Consider the following 23,435-nt stretch of genomic DNA (forward strand, 5'->3'; position numbering starts at 1 on the left):
TACAGCAAAAAATACTTTGGTAGCCCAAAATTTCATTCAAATTAGCACTAAGTTCAGCTGAAAGCAGAACAATGACAACACTCTGGATGTTTAGCTCTGTTTAAAGCTGCATATTTGCATATTTTGACATGGTCTTTCTTTCAGTTTTTAAAAGTGGCATGCCTGAGAACTTGGTAGCTGTAGCTAAGCGCATCGACCACTATAAACATTCTACAACGACATTAACATTTGCAAAAAAAAATTATTTTGCCTGTGTTACAGCCGCCCTTTCCGAGAGACAACATTGCGAATTTTTCTTTCGACAAGGGCGGCTATCTCACAGACGAACAATGAATTTGGTCACAAATTTCGCTAAATTTCAGACTGCATCCGACTGAACGTTCTTAGCTTTACGTTTACATCCTCATTACATAACATTACAAACAGATTTACAAGTTATACCATTTCCAATTGTTTACGTTTTTAGAAGTTTATGTTAAAACTTCCAATAGTTCTAAAAAATATGCTACCAACTTGTTTTACAGTGAACCATGTAACAAGACAAGCTTATGGTTTTTGTTCAAATATCTCCCTAAACGGCATTTAGTTACTGCCACGTATTATTTTATATGAATTTAAATTTTAGTGTTATATTTTACCAGACCTCATAGGACTTTTTAAAAAAGTCATGAAAATGACAATCTTCTTCTAGTCACTATTGCCCTGGAGTGTATTCTTAGTACGTAATATTCTTGGAATTTGGCGGTTAATTTAAGGGGTTAACCTTCTTATTTTAAACAGTTCTTACAAAAACAAAGCTGACATGCACAAATAAACAACCTGTTAAGCGTGGTTTTCACTACGACATAAGAACAAGCACAAGCATAACGGAAGTGGGGACGCGCACAACACAAGGACAAGAAGAACAAAAACTTTTGTCCTTTATGTGCTTATGCTTATGTGAAGTGTCAACGCGCTGCTGTAAGGATGAGTATAATCAAAAGTCCGCCATCTTGTTTTACTGTACCGAGGAGGTATGGAATCGAAAATAAGCCAATTATCCATTCTGTGCATGCTTACGAGCTTATACTTGTGTCGTAGGCGTCCCCCCTACCATTATGTTTATGCTTGTGCTTATGTCGTAGTGAAAATCAGTCTTTATAAAGCAAATCAGTGTCTGAAAACAGTATTAACCTCAATTATTGCTTACAAACTTCTTCGACTATTAGAAAGGTATACAGTTTCTTTTACACTTCATTGAAAACGAAAAATCTTTTAGACCTGCTTGTCCTAAACGCTTACGTCTTGATTTCAACTTTTCAATGTAAATTTTTTGCATCATAATACTTGACTACATTAGTTCACATCGCAGTTTGTGTATAACGCTATGTAAACATGACGTCAAAGAGACCATGCATTCCAACACAGTATCGGTACAAACTGAAAACTACTGAATATTGAAACAACTACTTCAATGTGTAAACTTTGTTAGCTTTATAGCTAGTCACGAGAATACGTCCATCTGGAGCTGTTGCTATTCCAGTAGGACTTAGTAAATCAGTGACAGTTTTGCCTGTGAAGCGACCGTCTAAAGAAAACTGCTGAACTCGGTTATTGCCGTAATCACATACAAGAAGATTATTAAAGCTGTCTAGAAGCATACCACGCGGATAGTCAAATTGTCCGTCTTGTTTCCCATGTTTTCCAAACTTGTACAAGAAAGTTCCTGACTGATCGAAAACTTTAACACAGTTATTGCCTGCATCAGTTACAAGAAACATGTTTGTGTAAGGAATGCAGCTTCTGGGATAGTTAAGTTTCTCTGGTCCGCTGTCTCCAAATATCGAAATAGTTTCTCCTTTCTGTGACAACACTTGTATCCTATGATTGCCCCACTCGGTGACAACAATGCGTCCTTCATCATCTAAACAAACATCAAGTGGATTCATAAACTCCTCTTTTCCTGAGCCATATTTTCGAAAGCTTTTCACAACAGGTCCTGTCTGGATATTTATGTGTTGTATTCTGTTATTTCCATTATCTGCAATTAGAATCTCATTGTTGTTTACGTAGGAAACGCCAGATGGGAAAGTAAATTGTCTAGGATTTGCTCCGGCTTTGCCACCAAGTTTCCTTAAACAGTTGCCATCTCTATCGAATATATAAACACAGTACGCATCACTATCTGTCACAGCTATCTTGCCTTCTCTGTCAACAGCGATTCCACGCAACCAGTGGGGCACGTCTCCTTGGAAGAATTTTGAGTCCATCTCGCCAGCGACAACGAGTTCACGTTCTTTTATCTGCACATAAAAAGGACAGGTTGGAAGTTTATCACCATTGATCTTCACTTCGATGCTGTAGGCGCCCGGTACTTTGGGGGTAAATCTCAGCTGAAGATTACCGTCCTCTTTCTCAACAACAATCACATTTGTAACATCTTTAACGGGTTCAATCAGAACGTCAACTTGATCTTTCACATCAGGCTGGTTACTCATCTTCCCGTCATACGTTTTGAGGCATAACGTAAACACTGCTTCTACACCAGCCTGAAGAGTTTGCTTCAGTCCTTCAAGCGTTGATCGCTTTGCGTCTACCTTTGGGATTGTCTCAATAAAACCTAATTTCAATTGCTTTGCAGAAGCAGTGGTAAATTTGACGAATGAGGTCTCATCATGTTTTGGAACTTCAATTTCACGCAACACTTCAAATCGCTGTTTCAAAGTGTCCTTGTTCGTCATGATATCCGAGCTTGAGCTTCTTTCTGCCAGATTTTTAGCAAACTCAACCGCTTGCTTCATTTGTTTGAGCAGAGACTGAGCTGCCTCGATGGCGGAGTTGATTCTCTCAAGTCTCGTCACGCGTGTTGTCTCGAGTGATATAATGGACTCACGCTCGCGCTCTCGAATCACTTCGATCATCTGCCCAGCAGCTTGCGAAACTTCGCGTTTAGCGGTTGCGATAATGTGAAAATCATTCTTAAGTACAAAATTAACTTTAATTTGAAGGAAACTTGAAAATAGTTCTTTACTTAGATAGAAAAACACCAATGAGATAATAATAAGCCATAAGGGAACAAGGATGGTTGAGGATGGAGAAGATTAACAGGATTACAAACGAAGAGACTTTTCACGATGCACAAACCGTGACGTAGCTCCTTTGAGGAGAGGGAAAAAATACATTTTCACGATTGTTTTTAATTGTAAACAATGGCTAATAATTCACTAGAAGTAACCTTGAGGACCTTAATCAGCTTTGACAACCTAAAGCGTTCATTGCGTTTTTAACAAAGGATTTTTCTCTCGCGGTGCTATCATGTTAAAATTCTTTGCAACATTGTAGTTGTCGCTGGTCGCTGAAAGACCTCTAAGTTGTTAGGTATTGCTACTCAAAAACTCGATCTAACCACCTTAGTAACTACCAGATTAGCTCAAATCGTAATTTGGGCATAACACTATATAAAGATGACGTCATGGAGTAACAACGTCTAAGAATAATGAAAAACATAAAAAAATGAGATTTCTTGAGTCTCAAAATTTCAGTTTTTCTCAAGTCTGCGCGTTTCTCATTTGTTCATTCAGAGCAGTGCAAATTCCTACCCCAGGCCTCCCCCTTGTGAAAGTTCACACCTAGAATAGCAGGTTATCACATCCTAAACGTACTCGACTCTGCGTAGCAAGTGTTCCCGTACTAGCTAGAGCATTTTCCCCAACCGGGCCGCGCGCAAGTTGGAGCGAGAGCAAAGAAAACGAAGCATCGGATGGTTAGGCTAACTCAGTCTGTCGCCCCACCACCCCATGCTATGCAGTCAAGCGGCAAGTACAGTCATTCTTTTCCGGTGCTGTTTCGTGCAAGATAAGACAAAAAGCTATCCTGAAAATTACTTCAGAACGTATCGCATCCTGATGAGCACAACTGATGCATCAAATTAATTCAACCCGAAATATGCAAATTTGACGAACTGTGCTGAAGTAGTTTCTTGCAACACACTCACCACTTTACGAATTTAAAATCAAAGGCAAAATTACAGCCATAGAGCTTTTGCAGCCCAAAACTTTTATTCAAATTAGCACTAAGTTCTTTATTTGGAAGCGGAACACTTTCGATCAGTTCAGCCCGATCGGTTCAAAGCCATGCATTTGTAAACAATGAATTTGATCGCAATTTAGGCTAAATTCGGACTGCGGCTGAAGGTTCTTATTTCTGCATTATACAGTGAAACCGGTACTAAGCGGACACTTACCCCAAAATTAACGTGTTATATTTCCCTTAATAACGAACACCTGTTCAGCGGACACCTTTATTAAGCGGACGAGGCCACTAAAATAAATTGTATTTTGCTAATTTATATTGTTAAAATCCTCTATTAAGCGGACACCGGACTAAATTGACAATGTGGCACTGGATTACGTCCTTGAAACAGTCGATTAAATGTACCTGTATTATCGTTGCTGTATGGAAATGGCATCATCACAAACAAATTAAAGTTGATAATGAAAGCTGACGAACTTGAACTCTGGATTGCTTCGTTAACAACCTGGAACTTTATTACAGTACAGAGGAACCGTTGAATGTTAATTATTTTCACTATATTTACAACTTAAGTTAAGTGAGTTATAAGTTACCATTTTCTGTCGAATGAGGTTTAAAAAAAGATGTTGTACGATGAACCATGCAATAACACAAGCTCATTGTTTTAATATGTTCAAACAAGGAAAAAAGACATTATTTTGCTAATTTTCACCCTGTAGCTACCTGTATAAACTACAGTAGCTTGAAGTCATAATTTTAACATACTTTAACAGTACTGACGTCATAGAGACCGTGCTTTACAACACAGGGTCGGTACCCCGGAACGGGAACTCCCATATAAAAATTATGGGGGTGCCCGTCGTACCTTTTAGGGGTTGAAAACGCGGTTTTCGTTCATCTTAGGGAGTTCAGTCTCACATGGTCCACAGCGAGAGCTTCTACAGCACTTTTTAGGGTACTGAGCCGAAACAAATGACGGGCGAAAATGTGTTGTTTTAGAATTGGTACGTAAAACATTTCAAGACACGCCCGCAAGATAGGATGTTGGTACCTCTTACGGGGTTCTTTTCAAAATTTCCGAAACGCAACCCCGTCCTTTTTTTACAGGTGAACCCCCCCCCCCCCCCCCCACACACGCACACTTTCTTAGCTCTCCCGCTAGTCACTTGGCTTATAACCGGATGCATTTTCTAGTTTACAGGTACATGGGCTTAAAACCGGGGGGGTGGGCTTATAAGCGGCAGTTTACGGTAGCTCAGATCAAATGCAACCCGGAATAAGCAAATTAAAAGTAGATTCACGTTCATGTATTCCAGCACACCCACCGCTTTACGAATTTTAAAACAGAGACAAAAATTACTGCCAAAATGCTTTGGTGGCCCAAAATTTTATTCAAATCAGCGCTCTTGATGTTCAGCTCTGTTCAAAGCCATACATTTGCGAGCAATTACGGCTTACTACACAACATTAAAATTACATTTACAAGTTTAATAGACCATTTCCAATTGTTTTCAGAAGTTTCTCTTCTAACTTCCAATAGTTCTGACTAAAAAAGAAACGAATAAACAACTAAATACTGTCCTACAATCTGTCCGTGTAATAACAAGAGCTCGTCACTTTGTTTACATTCAATTTTGTCCCTTAAGACATCTGATTATTGATTCGATAGACTAAATAATTATATAAACTCTTGTTTCCATTTTACCAGTCTTCATTAGTACTGTTCTTTCAAACAGTTACATAAACACATACAACCTTAATTTATACTCGCGGACCGTGCAGGAGCTTCAAGTTAGGCTCCTAGCTTCTAATAAGTCGAGTTTAGAAAACAATCTTCTTTAATGACTTTAAACCTAGGGTGTGTTCTTAGCCACCGCCCCCCCAACTTTCCCATGGGGGTACTCCCATCAGATAAGCTATATGGGTATGTGCCGCTGTGAAGAGTATGGTTTTAAGGCAATTTAGTCTGGGATAGGTTATAGAAATCAGACAGTTTTTATCTCTAAAAGGTATAATTTACCAGGAAAGTGGCTAGTATAGTGTATATATAATTTAGTCTAGAACAGGGTTCTTTACCCGGGGTTCTATAATAGATATTGAAAGTCGTAACTGACTTTGTAAGATATTACTTAGCGTATATTAGACTGTGACTAGGGGCTTTCGGTGCCTTAATGGGTTGCAAAATCGAGCTGATCAAGCTCTAGTGTAGAGTAAAGGCAGAGGGTAAAGGTTTGAGTTTTCAGAGGGCCCCAGGGTTCACAAAAACAAAGCCAAACTGTACAAAGTATAATGCTTATAAAGCAAATTAATATTTGAAAACAGTATTACATGTAACCCTAATTTGTAGCGTTATCCTACGTCTAGACTAACCAAATTGATGAGGGCAACTCTGGTTTTGGTTTTTGTTACATTTTGAAAGTTCAGATTTCTCTCCAACTTTGTGCATTTCCCATCTGTTCATCCAGAGCAGTGCACATTTTCCCCCTTCCCCACCTCCCCCGGGAAAGCATGATTATCCCTGGGTTATTGCTCGTAAACCTCCTCGAATATTACAAAAATGTAAGGCTTGTTTGAAAGAATGCACTGAAAACGAGACATATTTTTGACATGCTTCCCTTGCAATTTCGTCGTGGAAATGCTTAAGTCTTTCCATCATAATACTTGAATAGATTAGTTCACATGGTAATTTCGAGAAACGCTACATGCGCATGACGTTAGAGAGACCGTGCATTCCAACACAGGTTCGGTACAAACTGACAACTACTGAATATTGAAACAACTACTTCAATATGTATACTTTGTTAGTTGTTGCGCTAGTCACGAGAATACGTCCATCTGGCGCTGTTGCTAGTCCAGTAGGACCTGGTAAATCAGTGATAGTTGTGCCTGTGAAGCGACCGTCTAAAGAAAACTGCTGAACTCGGTTATTGCCATAATCACACACAAGAAGATTATTGGAGCTGAGTAGAAACATATCACATGGCCATTCAAATCGTCCGTCTTGATTCCCCTTTTTTCCAAACTTGTACAAGAAAGTTCCTGACTGATGGAAAACTTTAATGCAGTGATTGCCGCCATCAGCTACGAGAAACACGTCTTTGTAAGGAATGCAGCGTTTTGGACCGTTGAGTTTCTCTGGGCCTCTGTCTCCAAATATCGAAATAGTTTCTCCTTCTTGTGACAACACTTGTATCCTATGATTGCCCCACTCGGTTACAACAATGCGTCCTTTATCGTCTAAACAAACGTCAACTGGATCCTCAAACTCTCCTTTTCCTGCACCATACTTACCAAAGCTTTTCACAACAGTTCCTGTAAGGATATTTAGGTGTTGTATTCTATGATTCCCTTGATCTGCAATTAGAATCTCGTTGTCGTTTACATAGGAAACGCCAGCTGCTAAGCTAAATTCTCCAGGATTTGCTCCTTCACTGCCACGTTTCCTTAAACAGTTACCATCTCTGTCGAACTCATAAACACAGTGGCCACACTCGTCTGTCACAACTATCTTGCCTTCTGAGTTAACGGCGATTCCAAACAGCCATTCGGGTTCGTCTCCTGGAAAGAATTTTCAGTCCAACTCGCCAACGACAACAAGTTCACGTTCTTTCACCTGCACAATAAAAGGACAGGTTGGAAGATTACCGCAATTGATCTTCACTTCAATGCTGTAGGCGCCTGGTACTTTGGAAATAAATTTCAGCTGAAGATTACCGTCCTCTTTCTCAACAACAATCACATTTGTAACATCTTTAGCGGGTTCAATAAGAACTTCAACTTGATCTTTCAGGTCGGGCTGGTTACTTGTCTTCCCCTCAGATGTTTGGGGGCATAACGTAAACACTGCTTCTACACCAGCCTGAAGAGTTTGCTTCAGTCCTTCAAGCGTTGATCTCTTTGCGTCTACCTTTGGGATTGTCTCAATAAAACCTAATTTCAAGTTCTTTGTAGAAGCAGCGGTAAATTTGACGAATGAGGTCTCATCATGTTTTGGAACTTCAATTTCACCCAATACTTCAAATCGTTGTTTCAAAGTTTCCTTGTTCCTCATGATATCTGACCTTGAGCTTCTCTCTGTCAGATTTCTAGCAAACTCAACTACTTGCTTCATTTGTTTGAGCAGAGACTGAGCTTCCTTGATGGCGGAGTTGATTCTCTCAAGTCTCGTCACGCGTGTTGTCTCGAGTGATATAATGGACTCACGCTCGCGCTCTCGAATCACTTCGATCATCTGCCCAGCAACTTGCGAGACTTCGCGTTTAGCGGTTGTGACATTGTTTTCCAACTTAGAAGCCGTTTCTTCAAATTGTCGAATCACTTCAATAAGCTCGTTCACCCTTTCGTTGATCATTTGAGCGCCAGACATGATGTTGGGTTTCTCGTCATGAGCTGCTTTGTCGAGTAAAACGATGTCGTGAATTAGTTGATCAGTGACTATGCAAATTTGGCAAACACAAGCTTGGCATGAAAAACAGAAAAATCTCGTGATTTGTTTCTCGTGGAACTGCTGTGAACAAAATGGCTGTCGCTTCAGCAAGGCTTCGTAATCTTCTGCTTTAAACTCCTTCACTGGCGTGACTTTATGTCCTTCGAACGATGCGCTCAGCATTTCGTGTGCGTTGTAACAGTCTGGGCACATAAACCGTCCACAGTCAAAGCAATAGTACATCTGAGAGTTGTTTTTCCTACATTGGGAACAAGCCATATTACTTCCATCGCCACTCCGTCGAACGGTAAGGAGACTCAACAAACTGTTGTGGAAAAAACTGCTCGGTAAGCTTTGGAAACGATTTCCTTCGGGCAGATTTGCGCTTGACACTCTGGACAACGGAACTTTCCTTGTCTGTGGCTGGCTCTTGCATGATTCTCCAAACACTGACAGCAAAATGTGTGTAGACATGATATAGTTTTGGGTTCGCTGTAGGTATCGAGACAAATGGAGCATTCAAGATGTTTCTTGAGGTCTTTCAAAAGGGACTCCATCGCTAGGCGTCGCTTGTTTAGGGAAGCTTACGAAACACACCTGCCGCAAGGTTTTACTTAAGTTTTCGAGAAAAGCGAAATAATTAACGTCATAACTGTCTGTTTGGAGCCAATCAAATGTCACAAAAATAGTTATGTCTAGGTTAAATGCAAATCGCGCTAGAGTTTGTTGTGTGCGCGAAGCGCACAACAAGTTGGCAGCTAATCAGAAGTTTGTCGGTTTACGAGAGTCAAGTGAACGCAATCAATTCTACTAATTGACTGGGCACTTGTTTAGGTCCGATAGATGGGAAGATTGGGCTTTAGTTGGGTTTTCGAGTGGATTTTATTCCTCCTTTCGTGTTAGCTTCGCTTAACACGCTACGCTTAATTTCATGTTTGTTTGCATTCATCGCTAAAATCCAGCTTCTTAATTTCGTTTAAGCTTTAAAAGGTTATTATTCAGGTGTCGATAACGGAAGTTACTATATATGCTCACGCAAGTTAACATATCAAGACTTGGCTTGTGGTTAGTGCAGGCTGCACAGGGGCTGGTACGCTTTCGCAAGCTAACATTTATCGGCCTGAATGTTCGGCGCGGGTTGCCCCATACAGCGAAATGAGTCATTGTATTTTCCCAAGCCAATATCTCGCTCCTTGCCAGCCAACATTTATATCGGCTTGAACTGATGAATATGGGCACCACTACAAAGTAAAACATACCGTTAGGGATTGTCAGAGATTGTCAAAAAACTTAGAAAGGATGAACACTCTTTTTTGCAAGAACAGATATTTTTCATACCCAGGAAGTAGTTACGCACAAATCATTCGTCTAGTCTAGTACATATGTATTAATAAACCAAGTTTTTGAAAAAACGTTTTGTAATTTTCTTTTTGCGAAGAAGGAAAAAGTACACGAATTACCTATCGACCACACTTTTCTCAATTGTAACAAAATGGCGGGGGGACGGGGGAGGGGGAGAGTAAGGAGAAACGAGGCCAGGGTCGAGGTAAAGAAAGGGCAACAAATGCACTCTTTTATTTATTCATTCTTTGTAAGAGTTAAGAATTCACATTTTTCATGCGCAGGCGGAATATTCTTATTGTTTAACCAACTAAATGGACCAATCACAGCGCACGTAGTAATAGAGAAATATCATAAATATCATTAAAAACACCATGTACTTTAATTTGATGTATTTTATTTTCCATCAAAAACAAAAAAAATTGTTGTAAAGAAAGTCTCTGTATTGGCATTCTAAACTCATTCTTAAAATGTTGCCAATTTCAGCCTCAATATTCTTATAAAACACTGATTCTCATGAAACAAAAAAGATGTATTTTTCCTTTCCAAATACTGATGTAAAGATGGACCTTGCTCGGCTCAGTATAACAACCTATAACATTGATTGCGATCTAAACAGAGGTTAATTAGTTCTCAAAACAATAGATAAGCAACAACAGAGTCTCTCAAACGGTGCATGAAAATAGAGGTTCCAGAGCAATATTTTCTTAATGGGCTTTTACATTTCTTTTCTTCTTTATCAAAGGGAGCCGGCACGGGAGGTTTGTTTGCTAGTTTGTTGGTTGGTTTGTTTGTTTGTTTAAACGTGACACACATTGGGTTAAAGATTTTCGATATATGCATATTAACGCCACTGGTCTGGAGGGACAACGCGTAATACTGACTTCAGACCTAACGAGCCTGTTTCACACCAGTAACGAGGTAGTGTGCGAAACGTAAAATAAGATTCAAAACCTTTGTTACGTGAGAGGAAAAGAGAGAAAAACATTAGACACTTTAAAGTTCTCCATTGCGGCGAATTTTAAAACGCCAATTCAGCTGACAGGAGAGAAGGTTTTTTTAGAAACGAAGTGGCTGCGTGATTCAAACCAGCACAATGCTACGTTAACGTTTTTCCTTAACGCAGAAGATTCTCTGTTGCCCGTAGGCAATACCATGAACACTTGCGCACGGTCTTGCGCACATATACTCTTGATCCAGAGACTGGCAGAACACTCCATTCCAGTCGCACAGTAGAGTAGGCCCCACTAAATTGACCAATCACAGCGTACTTAGTAACAGAGAGATATCATAAAAAATTCTTATAGCTCATATTAAATGCAACCTGGAATAAGCAAATTGAAAGCAATTTCACGTACATGTATTCTACCACACCCACAACTTTGCGAACTTCAAATGAGGACAAAACTACAGGAAAATATTTTGGTAGCCCAAAATTTTATTCAAATTGGCACTAAGTTCAGCTGAAAGCAGAACAATGACAACACTCTGGATGGTTAGCTCTGTTTAAAGCTGCAAATTTGCATATTTTGACATGGTCTTTTTTTTCAGTTTTAAAAGTGGCATGCCTGAGAACTTGCTAGCCGTAGCTAAGCGCATCGACCACTATAAACATTCTACAACGACATTAACATTTGCAAAAAATTTATTTTGCCTGTGTTACACCCGCCCTTCCCGAGAGACAACATTGCGAATTTTTCTTTCGACAAGGGCGGCTATCTCACAGACGAACAATGAATTTGGTCACAAATTTCGCTAAATTTCAGACTGCATCCGACTGAACGTTCTTAGCTTTACGTTTACATCCTCATTACATAACATTACAAACAGATTTACAAGTTATACCGTGTCCAATTGTTTACGTTTTTAGAAGTTTATGTTAAAACTTCCAATAGTTCTAAAAAAAATACTACCAACTTGTTTTACAGTGAACCATGTAATAAGACAAGCTTATGGTTTTTGTTCAAATATCTCCCTAAACGGCACTTAGTTATTGCAGCATCATTTTACGTAATTTAAATTTTAGTGTTATATTTTACCAGACCTCATAGGACTTTTTCAAAAAGTCATGAAAATGACAATCTTCTTCTAATCACTATTACCCTGGGGTTAACCTTCTTATTTTAAACAGTTCTTACAAAAACAAAGCTGACATGTACAAAAAAACAACCTGTTAAGCGTGGTTTTCACTACGACATAAGAACAAGCACAAGCATAACGGAAGTGGGGACGCGCACAACACAAGCACAAGCAGAACAAAAACTTTTGTCCTTTATGTGCTTATGCTTATGTGAAGTGAGAACGTGCTGCTGTAAGGATGAGTATAATCAAAAGTCCGCCATGTTGTTTTACTGTACCGAGGAGGTATGGAATCGAAAATAAGCTAATTATCCTTTCTGCGCGTGCTTACGAGCTTATGCTTGTGTTGTGGACGTCCTCCCTACCATTATGTTTATGCTTGTGCTTATATCGTAGTGAAAATCAATCTTTATAAAACAAATCAGTATCTGAAAACAGTATTAACCTCAATTACTGCTCACAAACTTCCTCGACTATTAGAAAAGTATACAGTTTCTTTGACACTTCACTGAAAACGAAAAATCTTTTAGACCCGCTTGTCCCACACGCTTACTTCATGGTTTCGACTTTTCAATGTTAATTCTTTACATCATAATACTTGACTAGATTAGCTCAAGTCCTAAATTGGACGTAACACTATATAAACATGACGTCATAAAGACCGTGCATTTCAACACAGTATCGGTACAAACTGAAAACTACTGAATATTGAAACAACTACTTCAATGTGTATACTTTGTTAGCTTCAGAGCTAGTCACGAGAATACGTCCATCTGATGCTGTTGCTATTCCAGCAGGACTTGGTAAATCAGTGATAGTTTTGCCTGTGAAGCGACCGTCTAAAGAAAACTGCTGAACTCGGTTATTGTAATAATCACATACAAGAAGATTATTGGAGCTGTCTAGAAGCATACCATACGGCCAGTCAAATTGTCCATCTTGACTCCCTTGTTTTCCAAACTTGTACAGGAAAGTTCCTGACTGATCGAAAACCTTAATGCAGTCATTGTCGTCATCAGCTATGAGAAGCAGGTTTTTGTAAGGAATGCAGCTTGATGGTTCCTTGAGTTTCTCTGGGCCTCTGTCTCCAAATATGGAAATAGTTTCTCCTTCCTGTGACAACACTTGTATCCTATGATTGCCGCACTCGGTTACAACAATGCGTCCTTCATTATCTATGCAAACGTCAACTGGATTCTTAAACTCTCCTTTTCCTGCACCAAGTTTTCCAAAGCTTTTCACAACAGTTCCTGTCTGGATGTTTATGTGTTGTATTCTATGATTCTCTTGATCTGCAATTAGAATCTCGTTGTCGTTTACATAGGAAACGCCCGCTGGGCTCCTAAATTGTCCAGGATTTTCTCCTTCGCAACCAATTTTCCTTAAACAGTTGCCATCTCTATCGAATACATAAACAGAGTGGCCACTCTCATCTGTCACAACTATCTTGCCTTCTGTGTTAACAGCGATTCCACACAACCCTTGAGGCACGTCTGCTGGGAAGAATTTTAAGTCCAACTCGCCAACGACAACGAGTTCACGTTCTTTTACCTGCACATAAAAAGGACAGGTAGGAAGTTTATCGCCATTGATCTTCACTTCAATACTGTAAGCGCCCGGTACCTTGGGAGTAAATTTCAGCTGAAGATTACCGTCCTCTTTCTCAACAACAATCACATTTGTAACATCTTTAACGGGTTCAATCAGAACGTCAACTTGATCTTTCACATCAGGCTGGTTACTCATCTTCTCTTCAGAAGTTTTGAGGCATAACGTAAACTTTGCTTCTACACCAGCCTGAAGAGCTTGCATCAGTCCTTCAAGAGTTGATCGACTTGCGTCTGCGACCTTTGGGATTGTCTCAATAAAACCTAATTTCAAGTCCTTTGCAAAAGCAGCGGTAAATTTCACGAATGAGGTCTCATCATGTTTTGGAACTTCAATTTCACGCAACACTTCAAATCGCTGTTTCATAGTTTCCTTGTTACTCATGATATCTGAGCTTGAGCTTCTCTCGGTCAGATTTTTAGCAAACTCAACCGCTTGCTTCATTTGTTTCACCAGAGACTGAACTTGCTGGATGGCGGAGTTAATTCTTTCGAGTCTGGTCACGTGTGTTGTCTCGAGTAATATAACCGCCTCACGTTCGCGCTCTCGAATCACTTCGATCATCTGCCCAGCAGCTTGAGAGACCTCGCGTTTAGCGGTTGCGATATTGTTTTCCAACTTACAAGCCGTTTCTTCAAATTGTCGAATCACTTCAATAAGCTCGTTCACCCTTTCGTTGATCATTTCAGCCCCAGACATGATGTCGGGTTTCTCGTCATGAGCTGCTTTGTCGAGTAAAACGTTGTCGTGATTTCGGTGATCGGTGACTATGCAAATTTGGCAAACACAAGCTTGGCATGAAAAACAGAAGAATCTCGTGATTTCTTTTTCGTGGAACTGCTGTGAACAGAATGGCTGTCGCTTCAGCAAGGCTTCGTAATCTTCTGCTTTAAACTCCTTCACTGACGTGACTTTATGTCCTTCGAACGATGCGCTTAGCATTTCGTGTGCGTTGTAACAGTCTGGGCACATGAACTTTCCACAGTCAAAGCAATAGTACATCTGAGAGTTGTTTTTCCTACATTGGGAACAAGCCATGTTACTTCCATCGCCACTCCGACGAACGGCAAGGAGACTCAACAAACTGTTGTGGAAAAAACTGCTCAGTAAACTTTGGAAACGATTTCCTTCGGGTAGATCGATTTGGGCTTGACACTCTGGACAACGGAACTTTCCTTGTCTGTGGCTGGCTCTTGCATGATTCTCCAAACACTGACAGCAAAATGTGTGTAGACATGATAAAGTTTTGGGTTCGTTGAAGGTATCGAGACAAATCGAGCATTCAAGATGTTTCTTGAGGTCTTTCAAAAGGGACTCCATCGCTGGGCGTCGCTTGTTTAGGGAAGCTTGCGAAACACACCTGCCGCAAGGTTTTACTTTAGTTTTCGAGAAAAGCGAAATAATTAACGTCATAACTGTCTGCTTGGAGCCAATCAAATGTCACAAAAAATATTTATGTCTAGGTTAAATGCAAATCGCGCTAGAGTTTGTTGTGTGCGCGAAGCGCACAACAAGTTGGCAGCTAATCAGAAGTTTGTCGGTTTACGAGAGTCAAGTGATCGCAATCAATTCTACTAATTGACTGGGCGCTTGTTTAGATCCGATAGATGGGAAGATTGGGCTTTAGTTGGGTTTTCGAGTGGATTTTATGCCTCCTTTCGTGTTAGCTTCGCTTAACACGCTATGCTTAATTTCATGTTTGTTTGCATTCATCGCTAAAATCCAGCTTCTTAATTTCGTTTATGCTTTAAAAAGTTGTTATTCAGGTGTCCATAACGGAAGTTACTATATATGCTCACGCAAGTTAACATATCAAGACTTGGCTTGTGGTTAGTGCAGGCTGCACAGGGGCTGGTACGCTTTCGCAAGCTAACATTTATCGGCCTGAATGTTCGGCGCGGGTTGCCCCATACAGCGAAATGAGTCATTGTATTTTCCCAAGCCAATATCTCGCTCCTTGCCAGCCAACATTTATATCGGCTTGAACTGATGAATATGGGCACCACTACAAAGTAAAACATACTGTTAGGGATTGTCAGAGATTGTCAAAAAACTTAGAAAGGATGAACACTCTTTTTTGCAAGAACAGATATTTTTCATACCCAGGAAGTAGTTACGCACAAATCATTCGTCTAGTCTAGTACATATGTATTAATAAACCAAGTTTTTGAAAAAACGTTTTGTAATTTTCTTTTTGCGAAGAAGGAAAAAGTACACGAATTACCTATCGACCACACTTTTCTCAATTGTAACAAAATGGCGGGGGGACGGGGGAGGGGGAGAGTAAGGAGAAACGAGGCCAGGGTCGAGGTAAAGAAAGGGCAACAAATGCACTCTTTTATTTATTCATTCTTTGTAAGAGTTAAGAATTCACATTTTTCATGCGCAGGCGGAATATTCTTATTGTTTAACCAACTAAATGGACCAATCACAGCGCACGTAGTAATAGAGAAATATCATAAATATCATTAAAAACACCATGTACTTTAATTTGATGTATTTTATTTTCCATCAAAAACAAAAAAATTGTTCTAAAGAAAGTCTCTGTATTGGTGTTCTAAACTCATTCTTAAAATGTTGCCAATTTCAGCCTCAATATTCTTATAAAACACTGATTCTTATGAAACAAAAAAGATGTATTTTTCCTTTCCAAATACTGATGTAAAGATGGACCTTGCTCGGCTCAGTATAACAACCTATAACATTCATTGCGATCTAAACAGAAACTAATTAGTTCTCAAAACAATAGATAAGCAACAACAGAGTCTTTCAAACGGTGTATGAAAATAGAGGTTCCAGAGCAATATTTTCTTAATGGGCTTTTACATTTCTTTTCTTCTTTATCAAAGGGAGCCGGCACGGGAGGTTTGTTTGCTAGTTTGTTGGTTTGTTGGTTTGTTTGTTTGTTTGTTTAAACGTGACACACATTGGGTTACAGATTTTCGGTATATGCATATTAACGCCACTGGTCTGGAGGGACAACGCGTAATACTGACTTCAGACCTAACGAACCTGTTTCACACATCAGTAACGAGGTAGTGTGCGAAACGTAAAATAAGATTCAAAACCTTTGTTACGTGAGAGGAAAAGAGAGAAAAACATTAGACACTTTAAAGTTCTCCATTGCGGCGAATTTTAAAACGCCAATTCAGCTGACAGGAGAGAAGGTTTTTTTAGAAACGAAGTGGCTGCGTGATTCAAACCAGCACAATGCTACGTTAACGTTTTCCTTAACGCAGAAGATTCTCTGTTGCTCGTAGGCAATACCATGAACACTTGCGCACGGTCTTGCGCACATATACTCTTGACCCGGTGACTGGCGGACCACTCCATTCCAGTCGCACAGTAGAGTAGGCCCCACTAAATTGACCAATCACAGCGTACTTAGTAACAGAGAGATATCATAAAAAATTCTTATAGCTCATATTAAATGCAACCTGGAATAAGCAAATTGAAAGCAATTTCACGTGCATGTATTCTAACACACCCACAACTTTGCGAACTTCAAATGAGGACAAAACTACAGGAAAATATTTTGGTAGCCCAAAATTTTATTCAAATTGGCACTAAGTTCAGCTGAAAGCAGAACAATGACAACACTCTGGATGGTTAGCTCTGTTTAAAGCTGCAAATTTGCATATTTTGACATGGTCTTTTTTTCAGTTTTAAAAGTGGCATGCCTGAGAACTTGCTAGCCGTAGCTAAGCGCATCGACCACTATAAACATTCTACAACGACATTAACATTTGCAAAAAATTTATTTTGCCTGTGTTACACCCGCCCTTCCCGAGAGACAACATTGCGAATTTTTCTTTCGACAAGGGCGGCTATCTCACAGACGAACAATGAATTTGGTCACAAATTTCGCTAAATTTCAGACTGCATGCGACTGAACGTTCTTAGCTTTACGTTTACATCCTCATTACATAACATTACAAACAGATTTACAAGTTATACCGTGTCCAATTGTTTACGTTTTTAGAAGTTTATGTTAAAACTTCCAATAGTTCTAAAAAAAATACTACCAACTTGTTTTACAGTGAACCATGTAATGAGTCAAGCTTATGGTTTTTGTTCAAATATCTCCCTAAACGGCACTTAGTTATTGCAGCATCATTTTACGTAATTTAAATTTTAGTGTTATATTTTACCAGACCTCATAGGACTTTTTCAAAAAGTCATGAAAATGACAATCTTCTTCTAATCACTATTACCCTGGAGTGTGTTCTTAGTACGCAATGTTCTTAGAATTTGGCGGCTAATTTAAGGGGTTAACCTTCTTATTTTAAACAGTTCTTACAAAAACAAAGCTGACATGTACAAAAAAACAACCTGTTAAGCGTGGTTTTCACTACGACATAAGAACAAGCACAAGCATAACGGAAGTGGGGACGCGCACAACACAAGCACAAGCAGAACAAAAACTTTTGTCCTTTATGTGTTTATGCTTATGTGAAGTGAGAACGCGCTGCTGTAAGGATGAGTATAATCAAAAGTCTGCCATCTTGTTTTACTGTACCGAGGAGGTATGGAATCGAAAATAAGCTAATTATCCTTTCTGCGCATGCTTACGAGCTTATGTTTGTGTTGTGGGCGTCCTCCCTACCATTATGTTTATGCTTGTACTTATATCGTAGTGAAAATCAATCTTTATAAAACAAATCAGTATCTGAAAACAGTATTAACCTCAATTACTGCTCACAAACTTCCTCGACTATTAGAAAAGTATACAGTTTCTTTGACACTTCACTGAAAACGAAAAATCTTTTAGACCCGCTTGTCCCACACGCTTACTTCATGGTTTCGACTTTTCAATGTTAATTCTTTACATCATAATACTTGACTAGATTAGCTAAAGTCCTAAATTGGAGATAACACTACATAAACATGACGTCATAAAGACCGTGCATTTCAACACAGTATCGGTACAAACTGAAAACTACTGAATATTGAAACAACTACTTCATTGTGTATACTTTGTTAGATTCAGAGCTAGTCACGAGAATACGTCCATCTGACGCTGTTGCTATTCCAGCAGGACTTGGTAAATCAGTGATAGTTTTGCCTGTGAAGCGACCGTCTAAAGAAAACTGCTGAACTCGATTATTACTACGATCACATACAAGAAGATTATTGGAGCTGTCTAGAAGCATACTATACGGCCAGTCAAATTGTCCATCTTGACTCCCTTGTTTTCCAAACTTGTACAGGAAAGTTCCTGACTGATCGAAAACCTTAATGCAGTCATTGCCGTATTCAGCTATGAGAAACAGGTTTTTGTAAGGAATGCAGCTTGATGGATTCTTGAGTTTCTCTGGGCCTCTGTCTCCAAGTATGGAAATAGTTTTTCCTTTCTGTGACAACACATGTATCCTATCATTGCCCAACTCGGTTACAACAATGCGTCCTTCATCATCTAAACAAACATCAACTGGATCCATAAACTCTCCTTTTCCTAAGCCACGCTTTCCAAAGCTTTTCACAACAGTTCCTGTCTGAATATCTATGTGTTGTATTCTATTATTACATAGATCTGCAATTAGAATCTCACTGTTGTTTACATAGGAAACGCCCACAGGGTAGCTAAATTGTCCAGGATTTACTCCTTCGCAACCAATTTTCCTTAAACAGTTGCCATCTCTATCGAACACATAAACACAGTGGCCATTCTCATCTGTCACAACTATCTTGCCTTCTGTGTTAACAGCGATTCCATGCAGCCATTCGGGTTCGTCTCCTGGAAAGAATTTTAAGTCCAACTCGCCAACGACATCAAGCTCGCGTTCTTTCACCTGCACTGTAAAAGGACAGGTTGGAAGTTTATCGCCATTGATCTTCACTTCAATGCTGTAGGCGCCCGGTACTTTGGGAGTAAATTTCAGCTGAATATTACCGTCCTCTTTCTCAACAACAGTCACATTTGTAACATCTTTAACGGGTTTAATCAGGACCTCAACTTGATCTTTCAGATCAGGCTGGTTACTCATCTTCCCTTCAGAAGTTGTGAGGCATAACGTAAACTTTGCTTCTACACCAGCCTGAAGAGCTTGCATCAGTCCTTCAAGCGTTGATCGACTTGCGTCTGCGACCTTTGGGATTGTCTCAATAAAACCTAATTTCAAGTCCTTTGCAAAAGCAGCGGTAAATTTCACGAATGAGGTCTCGTCATGTTTTGGAACTTCAATTTCACGCAACACTTCAAATCGCTGTTTCATAGTTTCCTTGTTACTCATGATATCTGAGCTTGAGCTTCTTTCGGTCAGATTTTTAGCAAACTCAACCGCTTGCTTCATTTGTTTCACCAGAGACTGAACTTGCTGGATGACGGAGTTAATTCTTTCGAGTCTGGTCACGCGTGTTGTCTCGAGTAATATAACCGCCTCACGTTCGCGCTCTCGAATCACTTCGATCATCTGCCCAGCAGCTTGCGAGACTTCGCGTTTAGCGGTTGCGATATTGTTTTCCAACCTAGAAGCCGTTTCTTCAAATTGTCGAATCACTTCAATAAGCTCGTTCACCCTTTCGTTGATCATTTCAGCCCCAGACATGATGTCGGGTTTCTCGTCATGAGCTGCTTTGTCGAGTAAAACGATGTCGTGATTTCGGTGATCCGTGACTATGCAAATTTGGCAAACACAAGCTTGGCACGAAAAACAGAAGAATCTCGTGATTTCTTTTTCGTGGAACTGCTGTGAACAAAATGGTTGCCGCTTCAGCAAGGCTTCGTAATCTTCTGCTTTAAACTCCTTCACTGACGTAACTTTATGTCCTTCAAACAACTCACTCAGCATTTCGTGTGCGTTGTAACAGTCTGGGCACATAAACCGTCCACAGTCAAAGCAATAGTACATCTGAGAGTTGTTTTTCCTACATTGGGAACAAGCCATGTTACTTCCATCGCCACCCCGACGAACGGCAAGGAGACTCAACAAACTGTTGTGGAAAAAACTGCTCGGTAAGCTTTGGAAACGATTTCCTTCGGGTAGATCGATTTGCGCTTGGCACTCTGGACAACGGAACTTTCCTTGTTTGTGGCTGGCTCTTGCATGATTCTCCAAACACTGACAGCAAAATGTGTGTAGACATGATATAGTTTTGGGTTCGTTGAAGGTATCGAGACAAATCGAGCATTCAAGATGTTTCTTGAGGTCTTTCAAAAGGGACTCCATCGCTAGGCGTCGCTTGTTTAGGGAAGCTTGCGAAACACACCTGCCGCAAGGTTTTACTTTAGTTTTCGAGAAAAGCGAAATAATTAACGTCATAACTGTCTGTTTGGAGCCGATCAAATGTCACAAAAATAGTTATGTCTAGGTTAAATGCAAATCGCGCTAGAATTTGTTGTGTGCGCGAAGCGCACAACAAGTTGGCAGCTAATCAGAAGTTTGTCGGTTTACGAGAGTCAAGTGATCGCAATCAATTCTACTAATTGACTGGGCACTTCTTTAGATCCGATAGATGGGAAGATTGGGCTTTAGTTGGGTTTTCGAGTGGATTTTATGCCTCCTTTCGTGTTAGCTTCGCTTAACACGCTATGCTTAATTTCATGTTTGTTTGCATTCATCGCTAAAATCCAGCTTCTTAATTTCGTTTAAGCTTTAAAAAGTTATTATTCAGGTGTCGATAACGGAAGTTACTATATATGCTTACGCAAGTTAACATACAGTGGAACCTCGATTTAACGAACCTCTATTTAACGAAGTCCTCGATATAACGAACGATATTCTATGTCCCGGCCAAAGTTACTGTAAAATGTATGGAATAGAACCTCGATGTAACGAACCTCTGTATAACGAATTCTTCGATATAACGAACATAATCCGGAAGCCCAAACGTAAAATCTACCTCGATATAACGAATTACAATGTTTCCTTGTTTACATAGACAATTTTCTGCATAACCTCTATGTTGCAACATTTTTAAATCGCTACTCTGAAAGTGTCGTTCGTTTGTAAAAAAAAGCTGCGCGTCTGCTCAAAAGTGAAAATATTTGATACTGAAAGCCACCATGCATGAACCATGCACCATGAATTGCATCTCAAAACGCGGCACTTCTGGGTGACGAAAATTGCATTGAATTACGTGACAGAAGTCACCTGTGTTATAAATCAATCATTAACTATGAACTCGATATAACCAACATTTTGGTCGTTTCCCCTCAAATTCATTATATCGAGGTTTTCGATAGAACGAACCCTCGATTTAACGAACAAATTTGGCCGGTCCCCGGCGACTTCGTGAAATCGAGGTTCCACTGTATCAAGACTTGGCTTGTGGTTAGTGCAGGCTGCACAGGGGCTGGTACGCTTTCGCAAGCTAACATTTATCGGCCTGAATGTTCGGCGCGGGTTGCCCCATACAGCGAAATGAGTCATTGTATTTTCCCAAGCCAATATCTCGCTCCTTGCCAGCCAACATTTATATCGGCTTGAACTGATGAATATGGGCACCACTACAAAGTAAAACATACTGTTAGGGATTGTCAGAGATTGTCAAAAAACTTAGAAAGGATGAAAACTCTTTTTTGCAAGAACAGATATTTTTCATACCCAGGAAGTAGTTACACACAAATCATTCGTCTAGTCTAGTACATATGTATTAATAAACCAAGTTTTTGAAAAAACGTTTTGTAATTTTCTTTTTGCGAAGAAGGAAAAAGTACACGAATTACCTATCGACCACACTTTTCTCAATTGTAACAAAATGGCGGGGGGGGGGGGGGGGGAGAGTAAGGAGAAACGAGGCCAGGGTCGAGGTAAAGAAAGGGGAACAAATGCACTCTTTTATTTATTCATTCTTTGTAAGAGTTAAGAATTCACATTTTTCATGCGCAGGCGGAATATTCTTATTGTTTAACCAACTAAACTGACCAATCACAGCGCACGTAGTAATAGAGAAATATCATAAATGTCATTAAAAACACCATGTACTTTAATTTGATGTATTTTATTTTCCATCAAAAACAAAAAAATTGTTCTAAAGAAAGTCTCTGTATTGGTGTTCTAAAATCATTCTTAAAATGTTGCCAATTTCAGCCTCAATATTCTTATAAAACACTGATTATGTATTTTTCCTTTCCAAATACTGATGTAAAGATGGACCTTGCGCGGCTCAGTATGACAACCTAAAACATTCATTGCGATCTGAACAGAAGTTAATTAGTTCTCAAAACAATAGATAAGCAACAACAGAGTCTTTCAAACGGTGTATGAAAATAGAGGTTCCAGAGCAATATTTTCTTAATGGGCTTTTACATTTCTTTTCTTCTTTATCAAAGGGAGCCGGCATGGAAGGTTTGTTTGCTAGTTTGTTGGTTTGTTGGTTTGTTTGTTTGTTTGTTTGTTTGTTTGTTTAAACGTGACACACATTGGGTTACAGATTTTCGATATATGCATATTAACGCCACTGGTCTGGAGGGACAACGCGTAATACTGACTTCAGACCTAACGAACCTGTTTCACACATCAGTAACGAGGTAGTGTGTGAAACGTAAAATAAGATTCAAAACCTTTGTTACGTGAGAGGAAAACAGAGAAAAACATTAGACACTTTAAAGTTCTCCATTGCGGCGAATTTTAAATCGCCAATTCAGCTGACAGGAGAGAAGGTTTTTTTAGAAACGAAGTGGCTGCGTGATTCAAACCAGCACAATGCTACGTTAACGTTTTTCCTTAACACAGAGGATTCTCTGTTGCCGTAGGCAATACCATGAACACTTGCGCGCGGTCTTGCGCACATATACTCTTGACCCAGAGACTGGCAGAACACTCCATTCCAGTCGCACAGTAGAGTAGGCCCCGCTAAATTGACCAATCACAGCGTACTTAGTAACAGAGAAATAGCATAAAAAATTCTTATAGCTCATATTAAATGCAACCTGGAATAAGCAAATTGAAAGTAGTTTCACGTACATGTATTCTAACACACCCACAATGTTGCGAACTTCAAATAAGGACAAAACTACAGCAAAAAA

General features: G+C 39.7%; 3 protein-coding genes and 1 pseudogene across 3 annotated transcripts; all 4 read right to left on the reverse strand.

The window, feature by feature from the left end:
- Positions 1 to 2,935, reverse strand: LOC149107253 (E3 ubiquitin-protein ligase TRIM71-like). Its single transcript, XM_089297217.1, has one exon. It carries the CDS (start codon positions 2,898 to 2,900, stop codon positions 1,446 to 1,448), a length of 1,455 nt encoding a protein of 484 aa, XP_089153343.1. The 5' UTR covers positions 2,901 to 2,935; the 3' UTR covers positions 1 to 1,445.
- Positions 2,936 to 5,382: 2,447 nt separating this feature from the next.
- LOC149107254 (E3 ubiquitin-protein ligase TRIM45-like) lies at positions 5,383 to 9,121 on the reverse strand (annotated as a pseudogene).
- A 2,075-nt stretch (positions 9,122 to 11,196) lies between these two features.
- LOC110044267 (E3 ubiquitin-protein ligase TRIM45-like) lies at positions 11,197 to 14,843 on the reverse strand. Its single transcript, XM_089297002.1, has one exon. It carries the CDS (start codon positions 14,783 to 14,785, stop codon positions 12,575 to 12,577), a length of 2,211 nt encoding a protein of 736 aa, XP_089153128.1. The 5' UTR covers positions 14,786 to 14,843; the 3' UTR covers positions 11,197 to 12,574.
- A 2,153-nt stretch (positions 14,844 to 16,996) lies between these two features.
- On the reverse strand, positions 16,997 to 20,742 carry LOC149107255 (E3 ubiquitin-protein ligase TRIM45-like). The gene has a single exon (XM_089296953.1). The coding sequence runs from the start codon at positions 20,725 to 20,727 to the stop codon at positions 18,424 to 18,426; it is 2,304 nt and encodes a 767-aa protein (XP_089153079.1). The 5' UTR covers positions 20,728 to 20,742; the 3' UTR covers positions 16,997 to 18,423.
- Between the last annotated feature and the right edge of the window lie 2,693 nt (positions 20,743 to 23,435).

The sequence above is a fragment of the Orbicella faveolata genome, unplaced genomic scaffold (assembly GCF_042242905.1).
Source record: "Orbicella faveolata isolate gen_17 unplaced genomic scaffold, um_ofav_v1 contig_27, whole genome shotgun sequence".
Lineage (NCBI taxonomy): Eukaryota > Metazoa > Cnidaria > Anthozoa > Scleractinia > Merulinidae > Orbicella > Orbicella faveolata.

Bases quoted from the DNA above. Each gene is read 5' to 3' on its own strand.
- LOC149107255 (XM_089296953.1), bottom strand. From the start codon at position 20,727: ATGACGTTAATTATTTCGCTTTTCTCGAAAACTAAAGTAAAACCTTGC.
- LOC149107253 (XM_089297217.1), bottom strand. From the start codon at position 2,900: ATGATCGAAGTGATTCGAGAGCGCGAGCGTGAGTCCATTATATCACTC.
- LOC110044267 (XM_089297002.1), bottom strand. From the start codon at position 14,785: ATGGAGTCCCTTTTGAAAGACCTCAAGAAACATCTTGAATGCTCGATT.